The 21,686-nt window shown below is 38.2% G+C and overlaps 1 protein-coding gene across 1 annotated transcript in view; it reads right to left on the bottom strand.

Moving 5' to 3' along the window:
• Positions 1–21,686, bottom strand: part of grin2a (glutamate ionotropic receptor NMDA type subunit 2A) — a 196,156-nt gene that overhangs the window by 25,529 nt on the left and 148,941 nt on the right. Inside the window, exons 6-11 of the mRNA XM_004071747.4 lie at positions 18,145–18,347; positions 13,928–14,099; positions 12,396–12,549; positions 11,398–11,523; positions 11,046–11,275; positions 5,921–6,081 (exon numbers count right to left, since the gene is read on the bottom strand). Of these exons, the coding sequence (XP_004071795.2) occupies positions 5,921–6,081; positions 11,046–11,275; positions 11,398–11,523; positions 12,396–12,549; positions 13,928–14,099; positions 18,145–18,347 (1,046 nt within the window). The remainder of the gene's footprint in view (positions 1–5,920; positions 6,082–11,045; positions 11,276–11,397; positions 11,524–12,395; positions 12,550–13,927; positions 14,100–18,144; positions 18,348–21,686) is intronic.

The following is a 21,686-nucleotide window of genomic DNA, read 5'->3' as shown; positions in this document are numbered from 1 at the left end:
ACTGATCTCAAGAGACGAGATCAAGCAACATATGAGCAACAGATTTTTCCTATGGGGAGTGACCTACAAGCATTTTTGTCAGGGGTTCCAGAGTTCACTTGTTTTGTCTGTACCAAAGTTCAGCTGAGCTGAAAGTTTATCAAACTATAGCTAAATGCCCAAATTCCCTAACTACATGCCACTACTTTCTTTTTTTTAAAAGAGCAAATATGACGTCACCCATTTTCCAAAGTAAAAACCTAAAAAAATATGAACATTTAACAAAGACTATTTATAATCTACTGTGTCCTGTTGATGAAAACTTGACTGACAGATCGGACAAAATTTGCTGTTTCATCTACTGCAGTTCCTGATCTGTCACCTTCTCTGTTACACACAGAAAATGTTACAAACAATTTTTTTTTGAATGACAAATCATTGAAACGCAATGCATTGTAGTTTGTATTCACCAAAGTGGTGATCATTTATGCACATTAGTTTTTTAGGAGACTTCTGGGTAATTTTCAGGGACCTTGATTTTGGAATAGTAGATTCGGACATTCCAAAATAATGGAGAACACCCTACATAGTGCACTAAGTTGGCGAGAAGGAATTCAGACACAACCTAAGATTATCAGAGAAAATAAGCCCTTGTTTGAACAAAACTACAAAATGCAAGTAAGCAGGCAATGTATGCTTACATATATTTTTTGACTCTAAATCTCAAGATAATGACTTATTAACTGGATATCACAAGAAATCAAAATACACTTTTCCTTATTTGGAGATCAAGAGAAAAACATCACTTTGTTGGAATTGTGAACCAAAATGACAAACAAAGGATCAACACCAATAAACGCACTTGTATGTTAACTCTCCACCAACAGCTGTCTCACCTGACATAGACATACCAACCAAACCACAAATAAAATAGCTCTAAAAATGTCACACGAGATCTGATGATCTGAACTCAGTGCACTTGTAATCGCCCGCTTCTCAAAACTGTTAAAAAGGTGCTGCTCTTTATTTTAACAGGAACACATAAAAACAACAAGGCCACACACAAAATGCAAAGATCCTCTGTGGTGACAGGCATCGCACTCCAACATTATTTATTTTAGTCATGATCAAAACTGAGGTGGAAATTGTGCAAGTGTTGTTTAGAGATTTAAGGAAGAAAAGTAGAAACATTTGGAGATCTCCAACAAAAACACATTTGTATCTGTTTTCTCACGATGCCCAGAAAATGAGGTCAGCTCCATTAGCTACCGATTACACCCAGAATTACATAAAAAATACTTCTCCTGACTCTTAAATCCATCCTCAACCTTGGCCCCTCATACCTGTCGGATCTTGTTCATGTCGCCACACCCACCCGTACCCTCAGATCCTCCTCCCTTTATCTGGCTGTCTCCACTGCTGGCGAGCAGAGCATTCGGCTTCCCTGCCCCCCAGCTCTGGAATTCACTACCCCCTGACCTCCGAAACATTGGCTGTCTCTCACAATTCACCAAGAAACTAAAAACTCATCTTTTCCAACTTGCATATTTCCCCCATAACTTGTCATTACTGGCCTGTTTTCTTAATGCATATTTTACTGGACATTTTATGCTTTTATTTTTATTTTCACTATTATGTATGGCGACCTTGGATTCCTAGAAAGGTGCCGAACAAATAAAATGTATTATTATTATTTCTATTATTTATCTCGTAAAAACAGTCGTTACTATTTTGTATATAATGATATCTAAAGATAAATTGAGATAAGAAACGATAATTTTATTTGGTTATCTCAAGATAATGAGCTAAAATAAAATTAAAATAAACTGACATGACAGTTTTGTCTTTTATACAAAATAGCTCAAGGCAAAGGTGACATAATTGTGATATGATTGTCCTAACTTGGATTTTAAAAATAATCAAAAATGTCCAAATCAAGAAAATTTTAGTTTGTGCAGAAAACAGGGAGGAAGTACTCATCACTCCGGTAGTAAAAAGATGTACAAGAACTAATACTGAAAAGTAACTAATGTTTTACTTCCTATGTTTGATGTTCAGAACTAAATTTGTTATCAAGTTTCTGATAAACTCCTAAAAACAATGGAGTTGTTTTCAAGATTTGCTCTCCCGAGTTTGTTTAGATAAAAATAAATTGGAGGCACCTGCATTTCAGTTTTTGTTGACATTCAAAGTTTCTAGCTGTGAGAACTTGTAACATTTGTGAAGGAAAAGCAGAGCACCTTCCTGATGTCTGCAGAAAACAGAAGCAATGCACAAGAAAGCACAACTATCAACATCAGTCTTTTTTATGCTTGGCCCCTAAAGAGTAAAAAAAAAAAAAACACACACATTCTAATAAAAAATAAAAAAATCGTTTTTTTTTTTAACGTAGTATTTATCTTTTAAGTAGTTGATGAGAACTATTTACAATAATGAGACCTTGATGAAGAAAGTTCCCCTGCATGAACCGCCACCTTTAACCCTTGTGCTATCTTGGATGACCCCACCCTTACTTTGAAATGTCATTCCTACCATGACAAAGGTGGATAAAGGTGGAAAGATTTCATGTAATCCATGGACACCAGTGAGGTTCACAAACCATTGAAGAAAAAAGGTTCAGCGCACTGTCTAGTGGGTCTAGATGACCCAACTCCCAATGGTAAAGTGCCTAGGATAGCACAAGGGTTACGAGGTAAGGTGAGGTTGAGAGCTTGATTGGTTCCAAGGGTTAGGGCCCCAGGTAGAGTCTCCCAAGGCAGGCAGGTTGTAGCTAACAATTCATACTAATGATTCAAGATTCAAGCACACTTTATGGATTCCTTAGAATCAAGATCTGCTAGTTTGCTTAGTGTTTCATTTTGGTGACATCCCCAGGATCGGGGTTCGCAGATGAGCACCTGGTGGATGAGATTCCTCCCACAAGAGCTGCTTGCACTCGGCTTGAAAAAGCTACATAGGAACCACCACTTACAGAATGGACCACAAGGGCTCAGTGCTGTGTGATCTGGATGACAGTCAAAAGCCAATCCCTGGAGATGGAATCTAACCATCGGGACATGAAATGTCACCCTACTGAGTGGGAAGTTGACCGAATGTTTCTGGGAGGCTGAGTGGTACAGGCAAAGACTGAGTGGCCATGGCCAAACAGCAGAATAGAGTGCCTGGCCCTCCTGGAGGCTTTAGGAGGGGTAATAGAAAGTACTCCGATTGAGGACTCCATTGTTCTGCCCATGTGGGCAATGACAGTGACAGCCGTAAGGGTGTAATTGGAATGATTGGCCTTGGTCTGGACATAAGTGGTGCTTTGTTAGTGGACATGTGGCCCTGTCAAAGTTTGCTTATAATGAACACCATGTTCGAGCACAAGTGTATCCATCAGTTTGTGTTACACCAGGGGACCCTAGGTAGGAGGTTAATGATTTATTTTGTAGTTGTGTCTTCAGATGTTGTCCTTGTCGTGCATCCTGGACTCTTTAGGGAAGAAGGGGCAGAGCTTGTAACAATTATCACCTGATGATGAGTTGGATTCGATGTTAGAGGAAAAGGGGGGTCAGATTCAACTGGCCCAAACGTACTGAGAATATTTTTTGAAGCATCTGTCAAAGGCTTTAAGTCCCACATCCAGGACCAGCACCGAGGAAGGTAGAAGACATTGAGTCTGTATGTTTTCCACCTCCATTGTTAATCCAGCTGCTTGAAGCTGCAACGGTAAGGTTGCTGGTGCTTCTCTGAGCGGTAATCCACAAACATCGAATGGTCATCGTATGTTTGGGGTGCTGTCATGCTGAAGGAGTCCTATCAAGCCTTGTTGGGTTGTGGAACTAACTCCCATGGTAGAAGACAGGTACCTAAATTCTTGAGCTCACTGACGTGCGGTTGACACCTTCATCTTTCAAGAGAAGATATTGCTCCCTTCTGGGTGAGATTTCCCCCAACAAATTTAGACTTTCCATGTCTAAAAATCGTCCAGACCTGATTCTTTCAAATATACCCTAATGAATGGGTGCATGATTTAAGATCGACCTGCGACTTGAGATAGTCTGCTTTCCTGGAGGAAATACGCCCAAATATTAAAATTAAGGCAAAAAAATTGACCTACCATAATTTTTTTAATTGTTTTTAGTTTAGATAACTGTTTGTGAAACAACATTTTATCTAACATTATCAAATTTAACTAACATTTAATATAATTAAACGCATGTAATGATAGTAATGATTATATTGTCTCTTCTAAATAAAAACCTCTCAGAATACCATGCTAGATGTCTTCATCCACCCAACAGCCTACTTTAATTCTGTCAGGATTTTTTAATTCCCTATTGGCTTTTTGAGTTGATTGTGGGAGAGGTTATTTGGCAAAAAAATAAGTTTCTAACAAAAAAAAATAGTTTAGCCAAAGACTCTACCAGCCTGTTTTTTTGTTATTGCTTCTTCTACCAGCAGCTGTTACTAAAATGCATGAAAGTGACTAAATAACCATCTAATTGTATTTTATGATTTCATGACACACTGTGATTCAGCAGTAATCCCATTTATAGGAGGGATTTAGTACACATTCAGCAAAGTGTCTATTCTGGTTTTTGTTCGCGTAATCAACCTTGTTGCCTGGCTACAAAGTAAAAAAAAAAAAAAAAATGGGGGAGCATTTTGAATAATATTAAAACAATGACATCCTGCCGATTTTGCTGCACACAGCAGGTAATAATCTGTTTATTTTCTAATAAAAAATATCTGCTACTTTGATTTTAAGGCAACTTAAATATTCAAATCAATTTGGGCTCTTTTTTTCATCCACAAAATTTTGGTTCTTATAGCTTTAACAGATTTTGAGCTTAAAGCCTGTCAGCTTTCCATGTGATCAGAGCTAATCCAGCCATCAAGCCTTTAACATCTGAATGTAGCAGTGTTGCTAATACCACAAAGCTGAGATATTGGAGAGGATGCATACATGTCACAGATTTTTAAAGCAAAGTGCCACTTTAGATGCAGAATATGGTTCAAATAGTAGTTATTTGAAGACTTTAAACTTAGTGGTGAGTTTACCAATCACATTTGCGGTAAGTAGGAATGACGCGGACCCAGCATTGTTATTGATTTCATTCAGAATTTAACGTAAAGCATTAAAATCTTTGGTGTAAAACAACCATAACAAGATATATGACACACAGTTGTGATACTCCTTAAAATACATTTTTGGAACATTTAGTTTAGTAGAGCTTTGCATGTTTTTAATACATTTATTCTACATTGTTTTGAACTCGTCCTTGCTTTCTTTGTGCATTTATACATTTGTATTTTGTCTCAACACATTCAATTGTTGTTGTAAAACATAAAAACTATGTAATTTCAATAACTTTTGGACTTTTACAGAAAAAAAATACAAAATTAACTACTTAGTTTAGAGTTTGTTGGACACTTTCAGGTTCATTTTGGACTTATTATGTAATATGATGAAAAATATGTCATAAAATATGAGCTGGGGTTGGACTAAAAAGATGAATATCAAGTATTGCCACTAAAAACAGATTTCAAGATCAAATAATTTAGCAAATTGTTCTTTCATCATTCGTTATACCTGCTATTTAACCTATATTTCTCCAAGTTGGACTTTCCCCCTCTTGGTCTTCACCCCCATGTGATTAAGATTTCCTTTCAGCTTTTTTTTTCTTTATTATAACCGTTTGACATGCTTTTGTTTTTAATAATCCAAAACTGTCAGAAATTACATTTTGATTCATCCTTTGTAAGCTATGTCCAACGATCTGACTGTCACACACATGTCAACACTAGCAGCTTTAAAAGAGCTAATTCTGATAACCAACAACAGATTTAAGAACATAGGAAATATGATACACATTTGTTTTAAAGCTAAATCATTTCACATGATTTAGTGTTAGAGTGCACTCACAACCAGACACTCACACAACACAAGTCTATTTACCCTGTTTTTAGGCTGACCAGAGCGTCCACCACTCCAGTTTGATGATACTTCACCATGTACTGGTGCATGGCGGGGTAGTTCTTTCTGATGTTCCTCTCAGTAGATCCGTTTGGGACTGTCCCAAAGCGGAAGGGGGGTGAGTATGCATGTGGATTCTGAAACTGTTGGGGCATGAAGAACAGTAGTGAGTAGAAAAAATAATGAGAATGGAACAGAAAATAACTGTGAAAGAAGGAGCAACACTGACTTCCCGATTGAAGTAGCATTAAAAATGGTTCACTAAGTAGCAGTAAGGTACCTCATACTTTACAACAGATATTTACCCTCAATTTGAAGGAAATTAATCCATAAATCTAAAACATAAATTGAACTTAAAACATAGTTGCGACTTTTTTTTTAACTGCAGCAACTTTAAGATAAGCTATTGGAGCAGGAATTATCGTGGCTTCTGGCACCAGACTTACCCTCCAATGGATCCTTATTAAAGGATTTAAAGTATACTCATTCCACATACATGGCCTTTAAAAGAGTCTTTTATGGTTTTTTGTCATTATCTCCCTGAGTCGGGAGTGGCTAATTTGCGCGTCTGCTGCTTTCTTTGGATGTGGTACCCATTTCTCAGGCTACTGCTCCAAAATTGAACCCTGATTCCTCGTTACCCGTTGGCACCATGGTAGGGACAGAAGATGCCATCAAACGTTGATAAGGCAGACATTTAAAAGAGAGAGGTAGCGATGATCTCCAGATTTTGTAAAGTCACCAGAGTAGCCGGGGGCGCCCCCAAGAAAAGGTTTTGGGTCTGATAAATGCAACGCTCGTTTGCATGCGTGTAGCTCAAGAAATGTCACAGTGACCCAAGTAACATTTACTCCGCCAGGGCCATGACCAACTCCGGTTGGGCCGATCCGAGGACCTCACTAAACCATCTTGTGAACTGTCTTGTGAATCTGACTACAGGGTTTTTCTTTTACAGCTCTATTCTGATACTCTGACTTGGTGTCAGGGAACAAAATGAAATTCTTAATTTCTCCTCAGTTATCCATTTTCAACAGGTTGGCACTTCCATGAATTAAAAGGAACACAACCCATATGTCACTACCAAATCTGAGTCCTTGATTGGTCAATGTTTGACCTGGTTTAACTGGCAATGTGTGCTCAACACGAAACTCTGTTTATGTGCATTTACATAGAGTTTTCATTGAAAGTAGCCGCTTGAATGTGCGTTGCTAAGGGCTGTGTGAATGTAGCTTTAGAAGTTGGCCGCTGACCGCATGGGGCCGCGTAATTAGTCAACATTCCAGAGTCTTGTTTCTCATTGTAATTAATCAGATAAATTGCTCCACCGACTAAAAATCGCCATGACCACCACACAAGAGGTATCAGTCTATCAGGATTTACTGTGTTTTGCTTTACATGTGATGACTGAATCATTAGCACTAAACTGGGCATGTTTCACTACTTTCTGGCTTGTTACCTGACATCAGGCCTCCATGATGTCACATCCTGTCAAGATGGCAGCAATGGTAGAGCTTGATAGATTGGCTTTATAGTGACGTAATACAAATTCTACACTTTGGTCTAAATTTTTTCATTTAGTTCATTTCATATATACTTTTTATTTACTTTTTTCAAAACCCATATTTTAAAAAAGTTTCTGATAGTTTATATAATCCAACGTCTCCAGATCAAGCACTTTGAGCCAAAACATTTTATTTTCAACTTACCATATCTCCTTCAGCGTATGGTCTGTTTTGCTTTTACATATTCATTTACCACAGATCCGACTCAACATCCAGGCAGTGCACATTAGTGTGTCATTAGCATTTTGAAAGACTCATCCTCGTTTGTTTATTTACCAAAGCCTGTGCTGGTTATGCGACCAGCACTCAACATAAACGCACCAACATATGTAAATATTTCTAGTATTTTACATGATGCGCTTTGCTATAACATGTGCATCTCCGTTGTATAATCAAGTCAGATTGAGAATGTGTTGCCTAATCAGACTCCACCATGCATGTGTGTACAAACGTCCGCAGTGATGTCATGCAGCGTTTGTCACCATAATGAGCAACAGCCCTTGGGAAGCAGCTTTTCCCTCCTTCCCTCGTTTTCCCTCCTTCTTTGTGCCTGTCCCGAGGTTGAGCAGAAGCTTTAAGGTCATAAGAGGGTAAATATGGCAGGGGTGGAGAATCTTCTGGCCCACTGGGGAAATGCAGATGGGGTGTGTGGTGGGGAGAGCTCTTCTCTTGCTGAATAATTACCAATGAAACACTTAAGAGCTGCAGCAGTACCTGCAATAAGAGGCTCACTGCTGAGAGGATGGGGGAAAAAACCCAACAGCCGACACGAAAGAGGTTTTTGTCCCAGGTGGGGAAATGCTCTGCCATCGGTTTGTTCGGCAAATTTAACTGGGACAGATTTTAAGGGTTAAAGAAAGGACATTATTCTGCCATTAAATATAAAAAAAGAAAAGAAAAAATACTGGTAGTATATTTACTGTGGAAAATTACACATAAGCTTTTAATCATACAAAAATACTTCTATATTTTCCACATTTTATGGCGCACTGATCTATAATACGCATTAAGTGAGAGCCATAAGTCTATCAATCAGACTGTATTAACTGCATTAACTCTAGAACTTGTTTGTAACACGTTACACGTTAGCCACGTTAGAAGTGTTAGTAAGACACTTTTAACGTAGTAAGACGTCAAAACAAAAAACGCTGTTGAAAGAAAAAAACATCCCTGTGATTACGCTAACTCCCAACATGTCAAGAAAATGCAGTTGGACACCTCTACACGTCAGCCTCCTTAGTGTATTCACAATAACACCCAAACTTGCTTGCAACTCATTAAAAAAATTGACTGGTACCATTAAAACAAACGTTACTGTGACTACGCTAATGCCCAATCTTGTTAATAACAGGGGAAAAAATACAGTCCAATAACGCTACAAGTTAGCCACGTAAGCGTATTCACAAACACTGGTAAAAAAAAAACTCATAAAAAACACTTGTAAAAGAAAATACAGCCTGACATTTTGTCAGAGCGCCGTGTACCTCGCAAACTCCCTTCAAGGTCAGGAAACACAACAAGAATTTCAAATAATGGGCTCCGAATTATAAGTTGTTTCTTCAAAAATTATGTAAAATACAGTAATTTTAACCTTATCACCTAAGTTCAAAAAGCGAGAATTACATTGCGAAATTGTTTTAAACCAAAATAAAAAAAATTGGCATGTAACAATCAATCAATTAACATTCAACATATATAAGTTAAAGCAATACATTTAATTTCCCTGTTAGCAGATGTTTGATGTTTCAATGCAAATCATTGCTACAAATACATTTGATGATGATAGGGAGTTTTTTTTCGTTTTTTTTTTGCGTTTTTAGTTTTTTAAATTATAGATTTCTAAGTAAACAAATATATTTCTTTAGAAACAAAAATGTTTCTTAAGGTAAAAAATTAATGTCTTAAAAAGGGTGCATAGCAAATTACAAAAATAATAATATTAGCACAAATTACTGCAAATTATGAACAATTATTTTGTTTTCTACCTAAAAATTATCTTGTTTACTTGGATTTACTGAATTAAGTTGGAATTGAACTCTAAACTAGTTTAAATAGTTTTCTGGGATTTTCTGAAATCGTCCCCTAACAAAACTCACTAAAGCCCCATTACAAATCATCTTTGATCTATTTTCAAAGCATTCCCAGTGGTCTTTTAATTATAATTATGTTATTTTTAGCCAAAATATAAAAATCTGTTTTGTTTTCTAAGACATAGTTTCTGCAGTGGCAGGAGTTCATTAGAAATTAGCCTGAGTTCTGGACGGGACAGTTGACGCAGAGTAACCCCACCCACAGTCCCCTTTGCTGAGAGCTCTTTGTTTACACTCTCTCCCTCTAGCTTACATCCTGTCACAACTCCAAGCTAACATTACTGGTGCAACAAAATTGGCGAGCAATGTCGGAGTTATCCAGCTGTTTTAAGCCAGATGCCAGATCAAATGAGGAAAACGAAGACATACTGCACATGGATAGTAGTCCACAGGAGAATGCATTTTCATCCTTTCCGTGTATTTTCTAAATCACAACTACAATCTTTATCAAACTGCATGTTTCATCTGCTCCTGATTCAAAATAAGAAATATTGAGAAATACAATTTTAGGCTTAATTTCTTTTTATATCTCCTCCATCATAAAAAAAAAAACACATTTTGATAGGAGTGGGCCATTCAAAAAAAGATAATTCTGCAATAGAATATTTTGACAAACAAATTTGCATCTAACATCATTATGGTGAAAACTTAAAACACATAAAACATGGTGCTACGTTACTATTACAGCTTGATTCACATTTTGATGACTAACCTAACACATTTTAGTTATTTTTTTATACGTTTCTTTTTAGTTTTTATTTTCTGAAACGGAATAAGTTAAAGCACATTAAAAAATATTAACCATTTTGACCTGATGTCCTGTCTCTGCCACAACATCTGTTTGAATGGCCAGTTACCCTTTCTGCAGTGATTTTCTTTTTTTTTTCGTTTGCACCCTTCGTCTTTCCGGCTCTTTTCCCTTCTCCCCCCTCATTTGTCTCTTTACCTCAGCTGTCTGCTTGGCCCGTGGCTGTCTGCTTGCTGTCTAGTGCCATCTTGTACATCTTGGCCTTTTGCTAGTCCTCAGTCACCCTTCTGCCAGTTAATGTTTCTCTTCCTCCCTTTGTCCCTCCCTGTGTCCTTCTGGATGTTGTCAAAACACTGAATTTCCATCTCTTCCCACTGGAATCTCTCTGTACATCTGTATTTCCATCTCTTACTACTCTCCACTCTTTCTTCTGTTTTTTCTTCCCTAGATTTATAAATGAGGCCTTTTTAGATGTTTTAAGCTGCTTCTCTATCACCAGCTTGTTGACATTTATACTGCACAAACAAATGGAATCTTAAAGAGATGGCTTTCTCAGTTAGAAGAACAACTTGGGAAAGACTGCATCTTTTTGAGATAGCCATATTGCTTGATATATCATAGTTAAGATACATTTTTTTTCATAAATATTTGCTTCTTTTTTTATGAATCAGAAATTCTGATGAAGTTAACCAATCACAGCTGTTTACCTTGTTGTCTGAAAGCCCAGTGACTTGGTCGACAAACTCCTCCTGAATCATGAAGGCAGCCAGGTTAGCAGTGTAGGAAGCCAGGAAGATGACAGCAAAGAAAGCCCACACCGACACAATGAACTTGCTGGTCGTTCCTTTTGGGTTTTGGACCGGCACAGAGTTGTTAAAGACCAGACCCCACAGTAGCCACACGGCTTTCCCCATAGTGAAAGAAGGCCCATGTGGATCTGAAACACAGAACACACAAAAAAGGAAAAAACAGTCGTAAAATATGAAAAACAAATAATAATCACATCTTATTGGATCTTTAATATCCAAAAAGATGCTGCATAAGTAGCATCCTGCTCACCTTTTCCTTGTGCCAGGTTTCTGTTAAAGCCAAGGGGACTGATGTACTCAAACATGAAGACAGCCATTGCAGTCACCAGTAGGAGCATCACAAACATCATCACCCACACTGATGCGCTGAATGGCTCTAAAAGACAGAAAGAGAAATAGGGACACTTAGTACCATAACTTTACAGTACTATTCACGTCTCCGAAACATATAGAAAAATGAAAAAGTCATGGCAATATAAATATATATATATATTTTTTTTTTTTTGAAAAGGACCATAAACTTCTATTTAAGCCCTGACAGAAGCCACCCGCATACACTTACATTTGACGGTATTTGCAAGTGTGGGAAGCTCCGGTGTCAGCAGTCCTGTCCTCCCTCTCAGCTGCAGAGACGAAACTCTACTCTAATGTACGGGGGAGTCCTGCTGGCACAGGGCTGCATAGTATGTGTTTGTGTGTGAACGTTCACGTTGGCATGCAGCCATTACAAGCTTCTCCTGCTAGGATTTTGTAATTGCCATTTTATCAAGACTAACTGTGCTGCATACGTCAGCATGTGTACCTGCAGATGACTCTTTGTATCTACGTGTTCTGCCTTTTACTTCTTTTAGCTTCATGCAGTGCAACGTGTATTACATGCCTGCACAAGCCTAAGGAGATGAGCTGTCATCTAATGCTTGATAAAACTTGGATGAATGGTCAGTAACTTTGCATTAATTGGTATTGCTTGAGTAGACATAAAGTGGGCCTCCACTGTCAAACCTTAAATCCTGTACTTAAGTAGCACAGGTATGAAGCACGGTGGCATTAAAATGTTCAAGTAAAATCCCTCAGGTAAAGGAATACTGAAGCTAGTGAAAACTATACAATAGAACTAAATTATGCTTTCAGCTCTGGATTTCAGGGGTCAAACAAGAATCAAATTGCACTTTACATGGACACAAATGTTCTACTGTACCGTGTCTCCAGATTCAACAACTAGGCAATCGGTGTTTGGTTCTCGCTTACCTAAGAAAGCTGATGGCGAGACAGTTCCATTGCTACGTGAGACCATGACACTGATCCCAGTTTCTACGAACGGGACGGAGAAATCGATGACCTCAGAACGCTCCTCATTGATCGTCAGAGATCCGACGGCCATGACGGCTTTCTTATAGACCACCTTTTCAGAGGCGGAGGAGAAAGAGGAATACAAGGTTTGAGGGGGGATGAAGATGGGTGGAGGATTAGGGATAAGGTAAGAAATAGAGAAAAGAAAATGAAGAGAAAAGGTTTATTCATTGTTTTATTCAAAGCTACACACAAACAATGTAGATATAACATGGAGATGCTGAATCAACCAACAAACCAACTTAAACAACTTACCAGCCAACCAATCAACCAACCATCTAATCAATCAACAAAACAAGTCAACCAACTCTACCACCTAACCAGCCAATGATCATGGTTGCCATTAATTGAAGGAGCGCAACAATAACTGAGCGAGTGTATTCAGGAATTGAGTGAGCGAACCATTCACCTGTGCAAGCGCAATGCTAACCAAGCACGCTTCCTGTACTTTGAGTGGTGTAGAGGCTCTGTCTCGGGCTATCTAAAGTGAACATGTATATTTATATACATATATATTTTATTATAGTTGTAAGATGCGGGGTCGCTCAGTTAGCATTGCGCTTGCGCAGTTGTAAGGTTCGCTCACTCAGTTCCTGAATACACTCGCTCAGTTATTTTTGCGCTCCTTCAATGAATGGCAGCCATGCAACACCATACATTCAACAATTAACCAGCTCTACTATCAAACCAGCCAGTAATCCATTCAACCAGCTCAACCACCTAACCAGCCAACTATATTACAAAACCGTTCCATCAATCAGTCACCAACCAACTCAACTACATAACCAGCCAGCCAACCAACCAAACAAGCACTCTTTGACTGAGTGTGCTTTAAATCAGCATTTTAAAGAAAGAAAAGTAAATTAATTTGTAAATATTGTAGTGTTTTTTGTGTTGTTTACATGTGTAAAGCATGAGTTAATCCATTAATTTAAGACAATAAACCTACTATGAAAAAAAGACAAGATAACCATTCTAGTGAAAATTTACTTAATCTAACTAAATGTTGTTCATGCAAGAACAAAAAAACTGAACGTGATATTTTCCCATGGTTTACTAACCCTGCCAGATGCAGCATTTGCATGATTGCTATCTCTCATAATGAAAGCATTGATCTCAGCCAGATTCTTAATGTATTCATTGTGCATATTGAGCCTGTGTTGAATAGGAACAAGGCCAGATGCAGCTCGGTTCAGTAAAGAATGTCTGACATTAAAGAATATAGGCAGCTATAAAGTTTGCAGCCTTAACAATGAACTTTGGGACCTTCAAGTTGAAACTGGTAAATAAAGATTTATGCAAAACAGTTTTTTCTGCAGGAGCAGTTCAGGTTTGTTCTCTTTTTCCAATTTCAAATTGGGGTTTCAGCATGACAAATGAAAAAAGCCTTCAATTTTTCCCTTCCTGAGTGTTAAAAACTTATAACTTACCTCTCCCACCATCCCATTCCAGACATTGTTGATCTTTTTGCCATGCTTCCCATTGGTAACTAGGTACAGGTCATAGGTAAACTTAACGTATTTTGCAATCTTCTTCAGTATATCAATGCAGAATCCTTTGCAGCACTTTTTGATATATGTCCCTCCAGCCTCTGTTGTGTTGCTACAACAGAAAAAAATAAAAGGAAGAGTGCATTAGTAGGAGTTAGGATGATCACTGGTTGACACAAAAAAACAGACAAATTTGCTTGATTTGAGGAATTTGCCCTCTATTTGACCAAATTGACCTCTGCTTCTGTCCAACTTTGTGTATTCGCTTGACTGCTCCAATGAGAACATTTTGCACTACGGCTTTTTTTAACCTCAAAGTTTAGGTTATTCTGCCCAATAATGACTTGAAATACAAATGTTTACTTTTAGTATCGCTCTGAGTCTCCAGAGAAGGACGATTTGACAGCAAGGCATCTGCAATCCCTGTGCCATCTGCGTTTAGGGGGGTTGAGATAGCGCTTTGTCACACAAGCACACGCTCAATATGTGTGAGCACACTAAAGTGTATCGACTTTCAACCACCTGGGACTCTCATTTAACTTGTAAATGTGTGCTAATTAGAAGACAATAACCTCGTCCTTTGTCCAACAAACTGGACACAAACTTGAAAAAGAACGAATTAAAGACAAAAAGAAAGGTCAGCTAGAAATTGTTGCACTTCTTCTTCAAATAAATTAAGAGAGGAATCACCCTTTTGAGCAGTTCTTCATTGCAAAATGATTGGCCGCAATTTAACCCGAGTGGAGCCTCCAGGTTTTCTTGACTTATCTGACACCAATCTGTCAGAAAATGTCCCACAATGTGCAGTTCCTTTTTATGCCTTGTAATTTAAAATAGTCTGACAGAAAGAAAGCCAGAGTGATAAGGTGTTATACTAACTCAGCAGAGCAATAATCCTTTATTCAAGTTTCAGCCTAAGAAAATAATGTGTGAAGAACAGATGGATCACCTAATTGTCGACTATAAAAATGTTTTTATGAGTTTATTCCTGCTTAAGTCTCGGTCCCCCTGTGCCGGTCCCCAGCCCGGATAAAACACAGAGTTGTGTCGGGTATAGCATAGGGCAGGGGTGTCAAACTCATTTCCACTGAGGGCCACATCAGCATAGTGGTTGTCTTCAAAGGGCCAGATAAAAATTATACATCTAACTAAATGTAATGAATAATAAACATACCTACTTCTTAATGTTAAATCACTCATTTATTTATTTAATTATTATATCTTTTTAAAGTGACAATTGCAATTGCATAGAAAACACATGTTTGGTAGTTACTCTAGCATAAATCCTTTTAAAATTGATTCTGTCAGGTTAGGTTATATGGACAGTGTTTAAGTCCTAATGTATAGTTGCCCAATCTGATATTTTCAAGTCAGATTCCCCCCTAGATATGAATAAATACACACCATTTTTTATTTTAAGAAATATGCTCTCGCGGGCCACATAAAATAACATGGCGGGCCTTGAGTTTGACACATGTGGCATAGGGTGTAAAACTCTCTGCCAAACCAACACTGAAAATCAGTGAAAGTTGATTCTCATGGCAACCAATGAAGGGATACGCCGAAAGGTGAAAAACATTCCTGCAAAAGAAAATTCGTAAAACAGAACAAAAAAATTAACTTTCCTTTTATATTATGTCTGGGTCCAAACTGGCCCATTTTGAAGTATGAAAGTAGGTCAATTTTGCACCAAACACAATTTAAGGGTTACATCCAATTTTCAATTGCTTCAGTTAGATTGTAAATCTACGTACACACTGGGCATGTTATGCGCATTTAAGAAGAAGCTAAATAGGCATTCTTGAATATGCTTTTAGCATATGGTGTTCACAATGGCCTGTTTCTACCTGATATTAGTTCATGTTGGAATAGGCTTGGTGCAAAAAAAAAAAAGCAAGACAAATATCGTGGATCTTGCTCCAGGCTTTTTCTTTCACTCTATTCCAATATATGAAAGACTTGGTGTTATGTAATTCTGGTGAACGAACCTCAAAAATTTAATTCCCCTTCATTTTTCTCCTCATTCACATCACTATCAAAGCTGATTCCTTGGTCAACTTTCAACTGGTTTACCTTTAAATTTGCGTTTAATTGTTTGTAGTAAAGGCCAAAAAAAGATTTAGAAACTTGCATAGCTACAAGTGAATGCGAGAGTTTTAAGCATGGAAGCCTGTAACGCCCAATTGCGTACGTTAACTTAGACTTTTTACTGGAAGTGGTCATTTGAACGAGCATTTCCGAGCCCGGTGTGAATGTAGCATAACAGATTCCAATATTTAAATTAGAATGTTTTAAATTTAATTCAAAACACAACATACCCTCTTAGATGTGAGTTTAGACAGTAAGAGCATGTGATGTCATGGAGACTGCTTGTGAAGTTGCCAAGCAAAGTTGTTACAGAAAACACTACAAGGCCTGAGGGGTCTCCAGAGAGGGCAGTGCAACTTCTGTGAATGATTTTGTGTTAATGTGAGTATGGCTTGTTTTTAGGCCCGGCCCGGATGAGGGAAGCTGTTGTTCTGCATGCATGGATACTCCTCCGACCCCAATCCAGCCCCTGCACTATTCCCTTATCCCTGCCTGTTTCATCCCCTCCATCCATCTCTGTTTCTGCAAATGGACACCACGGATGCTTGAGTGGGAATTGCGCTGTGGGAGGGGGAAACAAAGCTGAACGCAATGGCCTGTGAGTGGACATGTGGCAACAGAGTGTATAAGAGCTTGCAAATGTGTGTTTGTCTTCCTCCTTGGAGATGCTTTATCCTCCGCCCTACTTCACAGTGATTCTGGACGATAATCTATTACAGCCTTTCCCCTGAAACTCTACTAGAGCTTAATCAGCGTTATTTTTGTATGCTCTCCCGCTTATTTGTGTGTACGTTCCTCTGCACACATAAAAAGGGAATAAGTGACACTTGGTTGGGGCAGTGATGGTCACGCCAGTCATTCTCTTCCATCCACCAACGTGAGTTCCTCACTGAAGAGAAAGATTATTCTATTATCTACACAACGCTTATATACTTTAACACAGCACCACCAAACCCCATTAGCATCTAACAGAAATCCGCCAAGTAAGTGTGCATCAGGAGCAAGCAAGACCTCTTTAGGCACAGGAGGGGAAAAAAAGTAATTTGTTCCATTAGCAGTCAGCTCCATTTTCACGGGGAGCAATGGGGCTGATGCAGGTTGAATACCACATCACTCTTTTCACTCGAAATCACAAGAGAAAGTAGCTTTGCAACTGTGTCCTAAATAAAAGAAAATGGACAAAAAAAAACCTTTAACAATTTTTCATTTTATCTGTTGCCAAATAAATTGCTTTACTATCTTTCTTAGAGACATAAAACAGTGTCTTTTCCGTTGGCATATTAAAAAAATTCCCAAATTTTATGTTTGCAGCACCTCATCTGAATGGAAACTCTTAGACAAAGTGACATTCTGGAGCAGCTGAAATAATCTGGTAGGGCAGGCATGCTTTAACTGCACATGTTACAAGAGAGGGAGACAGGATTGGTGCAGAAAGGGTGCAATTTACAATAATTAATTAACGAAAGAGTCATCTGTGGTGATCCCTATAACTGGAAGAAGCTGAAAGGCTAAGGAAAAAGCTTAAAATAGCATGAGCTCTCTGAAGTAATCTTTTGATCTATTCTTAAAGTGTTCCCAGTGGTCTTTAAATATGATTATGCAGTTCTTAGACTAAATTTAAAAAAAATGTCGTTTAGCTAGGATATAGTTTCTGCAGAGCGGTAGGAGTTAATTTGAAATTTGCTACTGAGTTGTGGGTAGGACTGTTGGTCCAGAGCATCCCTTTCTACTCTTTCCCTACCAGTTGTTGAGAGCTTGGAGCAAGAAGCTTGTGGCCCACATCTCAATAAAAAAAATTTAAAACAGCATTGTTTTGATCCGCTCCAGACTCACAGCAATTTGAAAATTTGCAATTTGAAAAAAGAATTTTTTTTAAATCTTTAAATTTAGTCGAGCTAATATTACCCTATGTCTTTCCAATGGGTCCAATTTGAGATTGAAAAGGCTAAATATAGGCTAAACACCTTAATTTCTATAAATTACATATATTATCAGTCTTTATTTTGTTGATAATTTTAATAAACTCTTTAACATTTCGGCCAAAAGAAGTCAAGAAATAGTTGGCTTACTCTTTGATATGCTTCCTGCAGGGCACAGAGTTTCTCATGCAGGTACCGGTGAGTCTTTCCACATCCTCCACAATGACAAAAGGTTTCTCCTCTAAGGTGACAATGGACAGGTGGTTGTCATCGAGCTCAGCATCCCCGAAGGAGTTGAAACGCGGCCACACTGGGTACTTCACTGTCAGGCTGCCATTGTCCAGCTTCCCCATCTGGTGAAGGAAGGAGAAAGCCAAAAAGAAGATTATTGAGAAGGTAACAACAACAATGTTGTTATAAATTAACTACTGGCATTACTATAACCAAACATTTGCAGCTTCACTCTGATCTTATTGTGTATTTTAATTCCTTCACTACTTACTACATAATGCACTATATAGTGCGTTTGCCGTTTTGTAGAGTTGTCCAAATCTACAATTCTAAAATCAAGTGCCCTAGAAACTTCCCAGAAGTCAATGAGAAAAACCAGTGTGCATCAATGCTCACTAAATTGGTGAATATAGACCACAGTGCATTGTAAAAGTGTATTTTAATTACGTTTTTTAACAAACAGACTTTGTGATATCGTAGACATGTTATTTGCCATAAAAATTTAATAGTTAGGAAGTAGGGTGGGAATTTGGACAGAGCCAGCTTTCTGCTGCAGTTTAGTTATTACCAACACTATTTTTGTACCATCTATGTTTTTAAATGTTTATAAAAATAAACCACAAAAGTAATTATTTTAACTTTTTTCTCTTGTTTTTGACTCAGTGCTAGCATGATGAAATGCAGCCTGTTTTAGCTAACGCTAGCTTGTTTACTGTTGTATTTCCCAGGGTGCACTTAAGTTCTACAGTGCAGTACAGCCTAATGAATTCTACAGTTCATTTATTGTTCATGAAGAAAAAAACCAGGATTATGTAACCTCACAGTATTCCACATAAACAGCACAACACTTTGGGGAGCTTTAGCCATATCTGCATTATTGCAGCTTATGAGGGTTTCAGAATGACAAGAGGTTCATTTCTGCAAAACAGTAGGTTGAAAACCCCTTAAAATAAAGAGCTTGTAGGTGCGTCCTTATTTTTTCACAAGGATCACAAATTTTAAAAATATACAATTTGTTGCTTACCCATATACATAGATTTAAAGCATAAGATTGCAACATGAGCACATACACAGTAGTACCATGAAGACAAAGGTATTTAAAAGAGAAGGAGCAGTCTGGCACTACAGCAGAGGTGTAACTGTAAATAATTTAGAAATTGTTCATAGCTGTGATGTCACATATTTCCGTATGGATGCTCAAGACTCATCCACTCCTGTGTGTAAATGTGTGGACATGTGTGGAAGCCTGTTTATTTTATTTTTTTGTCAGACAGCGGATGTTAGACAAGAAGAGGGGAAACAGCAACTGGCACAACAACACTGCTGAACTTTTAATTGTTATTAAAACAGAATCCGGCAAATGGCGAGCTGTCATTCATTCCCGACCTCTTCTGTCTTTCCCCATCCCCACTATATATTGTCTATGGAAGGACATGGCTCACATTGACAGTCACACTGCAGTGAAGAAATCCTGCAACTTCTTTCCAGTTGCAAAAAAATAAATAAAGGTGGAGACATTTTTTTGTTTTTTTGTGTTACTGGTGCAAACAAGAATTAAGCTGTGTTCACACGAACGTGATTTGCGCAGCAGTGGTGGCCATAAGTCAAGGTAATGCAAGGCAATTTGAGCTTTGGGCGCAGTGGTCTAGTGGCATTTTGTTAAATTGTGTCAACATTGTGAAAATGTTGACACAATTTAACAAAATGCCGCTGTTTTTACCAAGTTGAATAACTAAACTTTGGCAAAGAATTTGTGTGGCATCAATCAATTAGGAACTAAGCTTTGGCCCATAACGTGTTGATCATATATTCGGCTGGTGGAGTCCAAAACCAACATAGAGGAGAATCTGATCGTTCTACTCCCCAACTTTATCATATTTTTTAAGTAGGTCACACTATATTAATCATCCTTTGGTAAGACGATTCTTCTGAGGGTATATAGGGGGCGCTCCTTGCAAGATTGGCTGTCGCGGGCAGACAAAGAAAAATACATAATATGAAGAAAAATGGCAGAGGGCAAAAACAAGGAGAATAGCAAGAGCAGCAAGTTAAAAGACGCGCCGGCAGCACTGAAGCTGCATCACCTGGAGTTGTGTGAGAAAGCTGTGGCTGTTGCTGGCCTGAAACCGAGTGCATTAGAGCCTCTCAAGAAAAACATGAACATATAAACATACATCACATGCAGCTTTTCCACGTACCTTTTGTTCACATAGATGCTTACTTTTAGATGCACTTTATCATGTATTTTATCCCTGGTAATTTAATTTGAAAGCAGTTTATGTCATAAATAACTTAAAGGAAAGTTCCTAGCTTTTTTTTTTTTTCTGGGAGAATTTTATTTTTGTTTACACCACATTTGTACGGAGCCCGTGTCCTGACATTCAAAAACTAAAATATATCTCGTTCCCACAGATTAATATCTTGTTCCCACAAATTAACATCTTGTTCTTATTAGATAAAATTCCGTTCCCACAAGATTATTTTCCGTTTCTTCGAAATACTATTTAGTTCCTTCGAAATAATTAATTCGTGCGAACGAAATTAGTTTTTTCGAAGGAACGGAATAATTAATCCCGTCATAAGTCATTCATAAACATGGATATGCTCTCCGTCCGGCCGCAAAAGCCGCTTTCAGCGATAACGTCCGTGTCTGTGTGACCCACATTCGTTCAAGAAAGGAAAAAGAAAAGCAAGAATGATCAATTTATTATTCCCTCAATGAAAATCAGAAAAATATCATAAGATTAGGCTGGCTGCTTCGCCTACCGGACCTAGCTCTTAGCTCCAAACATGCAATATCCTGTCATGCATCACGCATACCCAAGATGCATTTGACCAGCCAATCATTGGTCTTGTTGTTATACTTCAGTTACAGGGACATGGTGATTGGTCGAAATGCATCTTGGGTATGCGTGATGCATGACGGGATATTGCTCACATCCATATTTGTAATGCTAGGAGCTGAGAGCTAGGTCCGGTAGGCGAAGCAGCCAGCCTAATCTTATGATATTTTTCTGATTTTCATCAAGACAAAAATAGATAGGTCATTATTGCTTTTATTTTTACCCCTATTGAATGCTCACAGAGACACGGAAGTAGCGGCAGAAAGCGGCTTTTGCAGCAAGATGGACGGAGAGCATACAACCAGGATGTGAATGAACGTGATTACCGATGCTTTTGTGCTTTTTAAAATAAATAAATCTGATCTCTAAACATCCTCTGTGTCTTCAATGCAATGTAATGAGACACACACAGACAGAAATGTGAAGGTATCTGCTGTAAATCCAACAATTACTCACATCGGTGTATATCAGGGGTCGGGAACCTATGGCTCGCGAGCCATATATGGCTCTTTTGATGGTCACATGTGGCTCGCAGACAAATCCTTAATTATACTTTTTTTTTTTCATTAGACCAGTCCTTCTCGGGCGCGATGCAATGCCAGAGGCGCGCAGTAGTAG

Source organism: Oryzias latipes, chromosome 8 (assembly GCF_002234675.1).
Source record: "Oryzias latipes chromosome 8, ASM223467v1".
NCBI lineage: Eukaryota > Metazoa > Chordata > Actinopteri > Beloniformes > Adrianichthyidae > Oryzias > Oryzias latipes.
The sequence above is the reverse complement of the archived record's forward strand: the minus strand, read 5'-3'. Positions and strand labels throughout refer to the sequence as shown.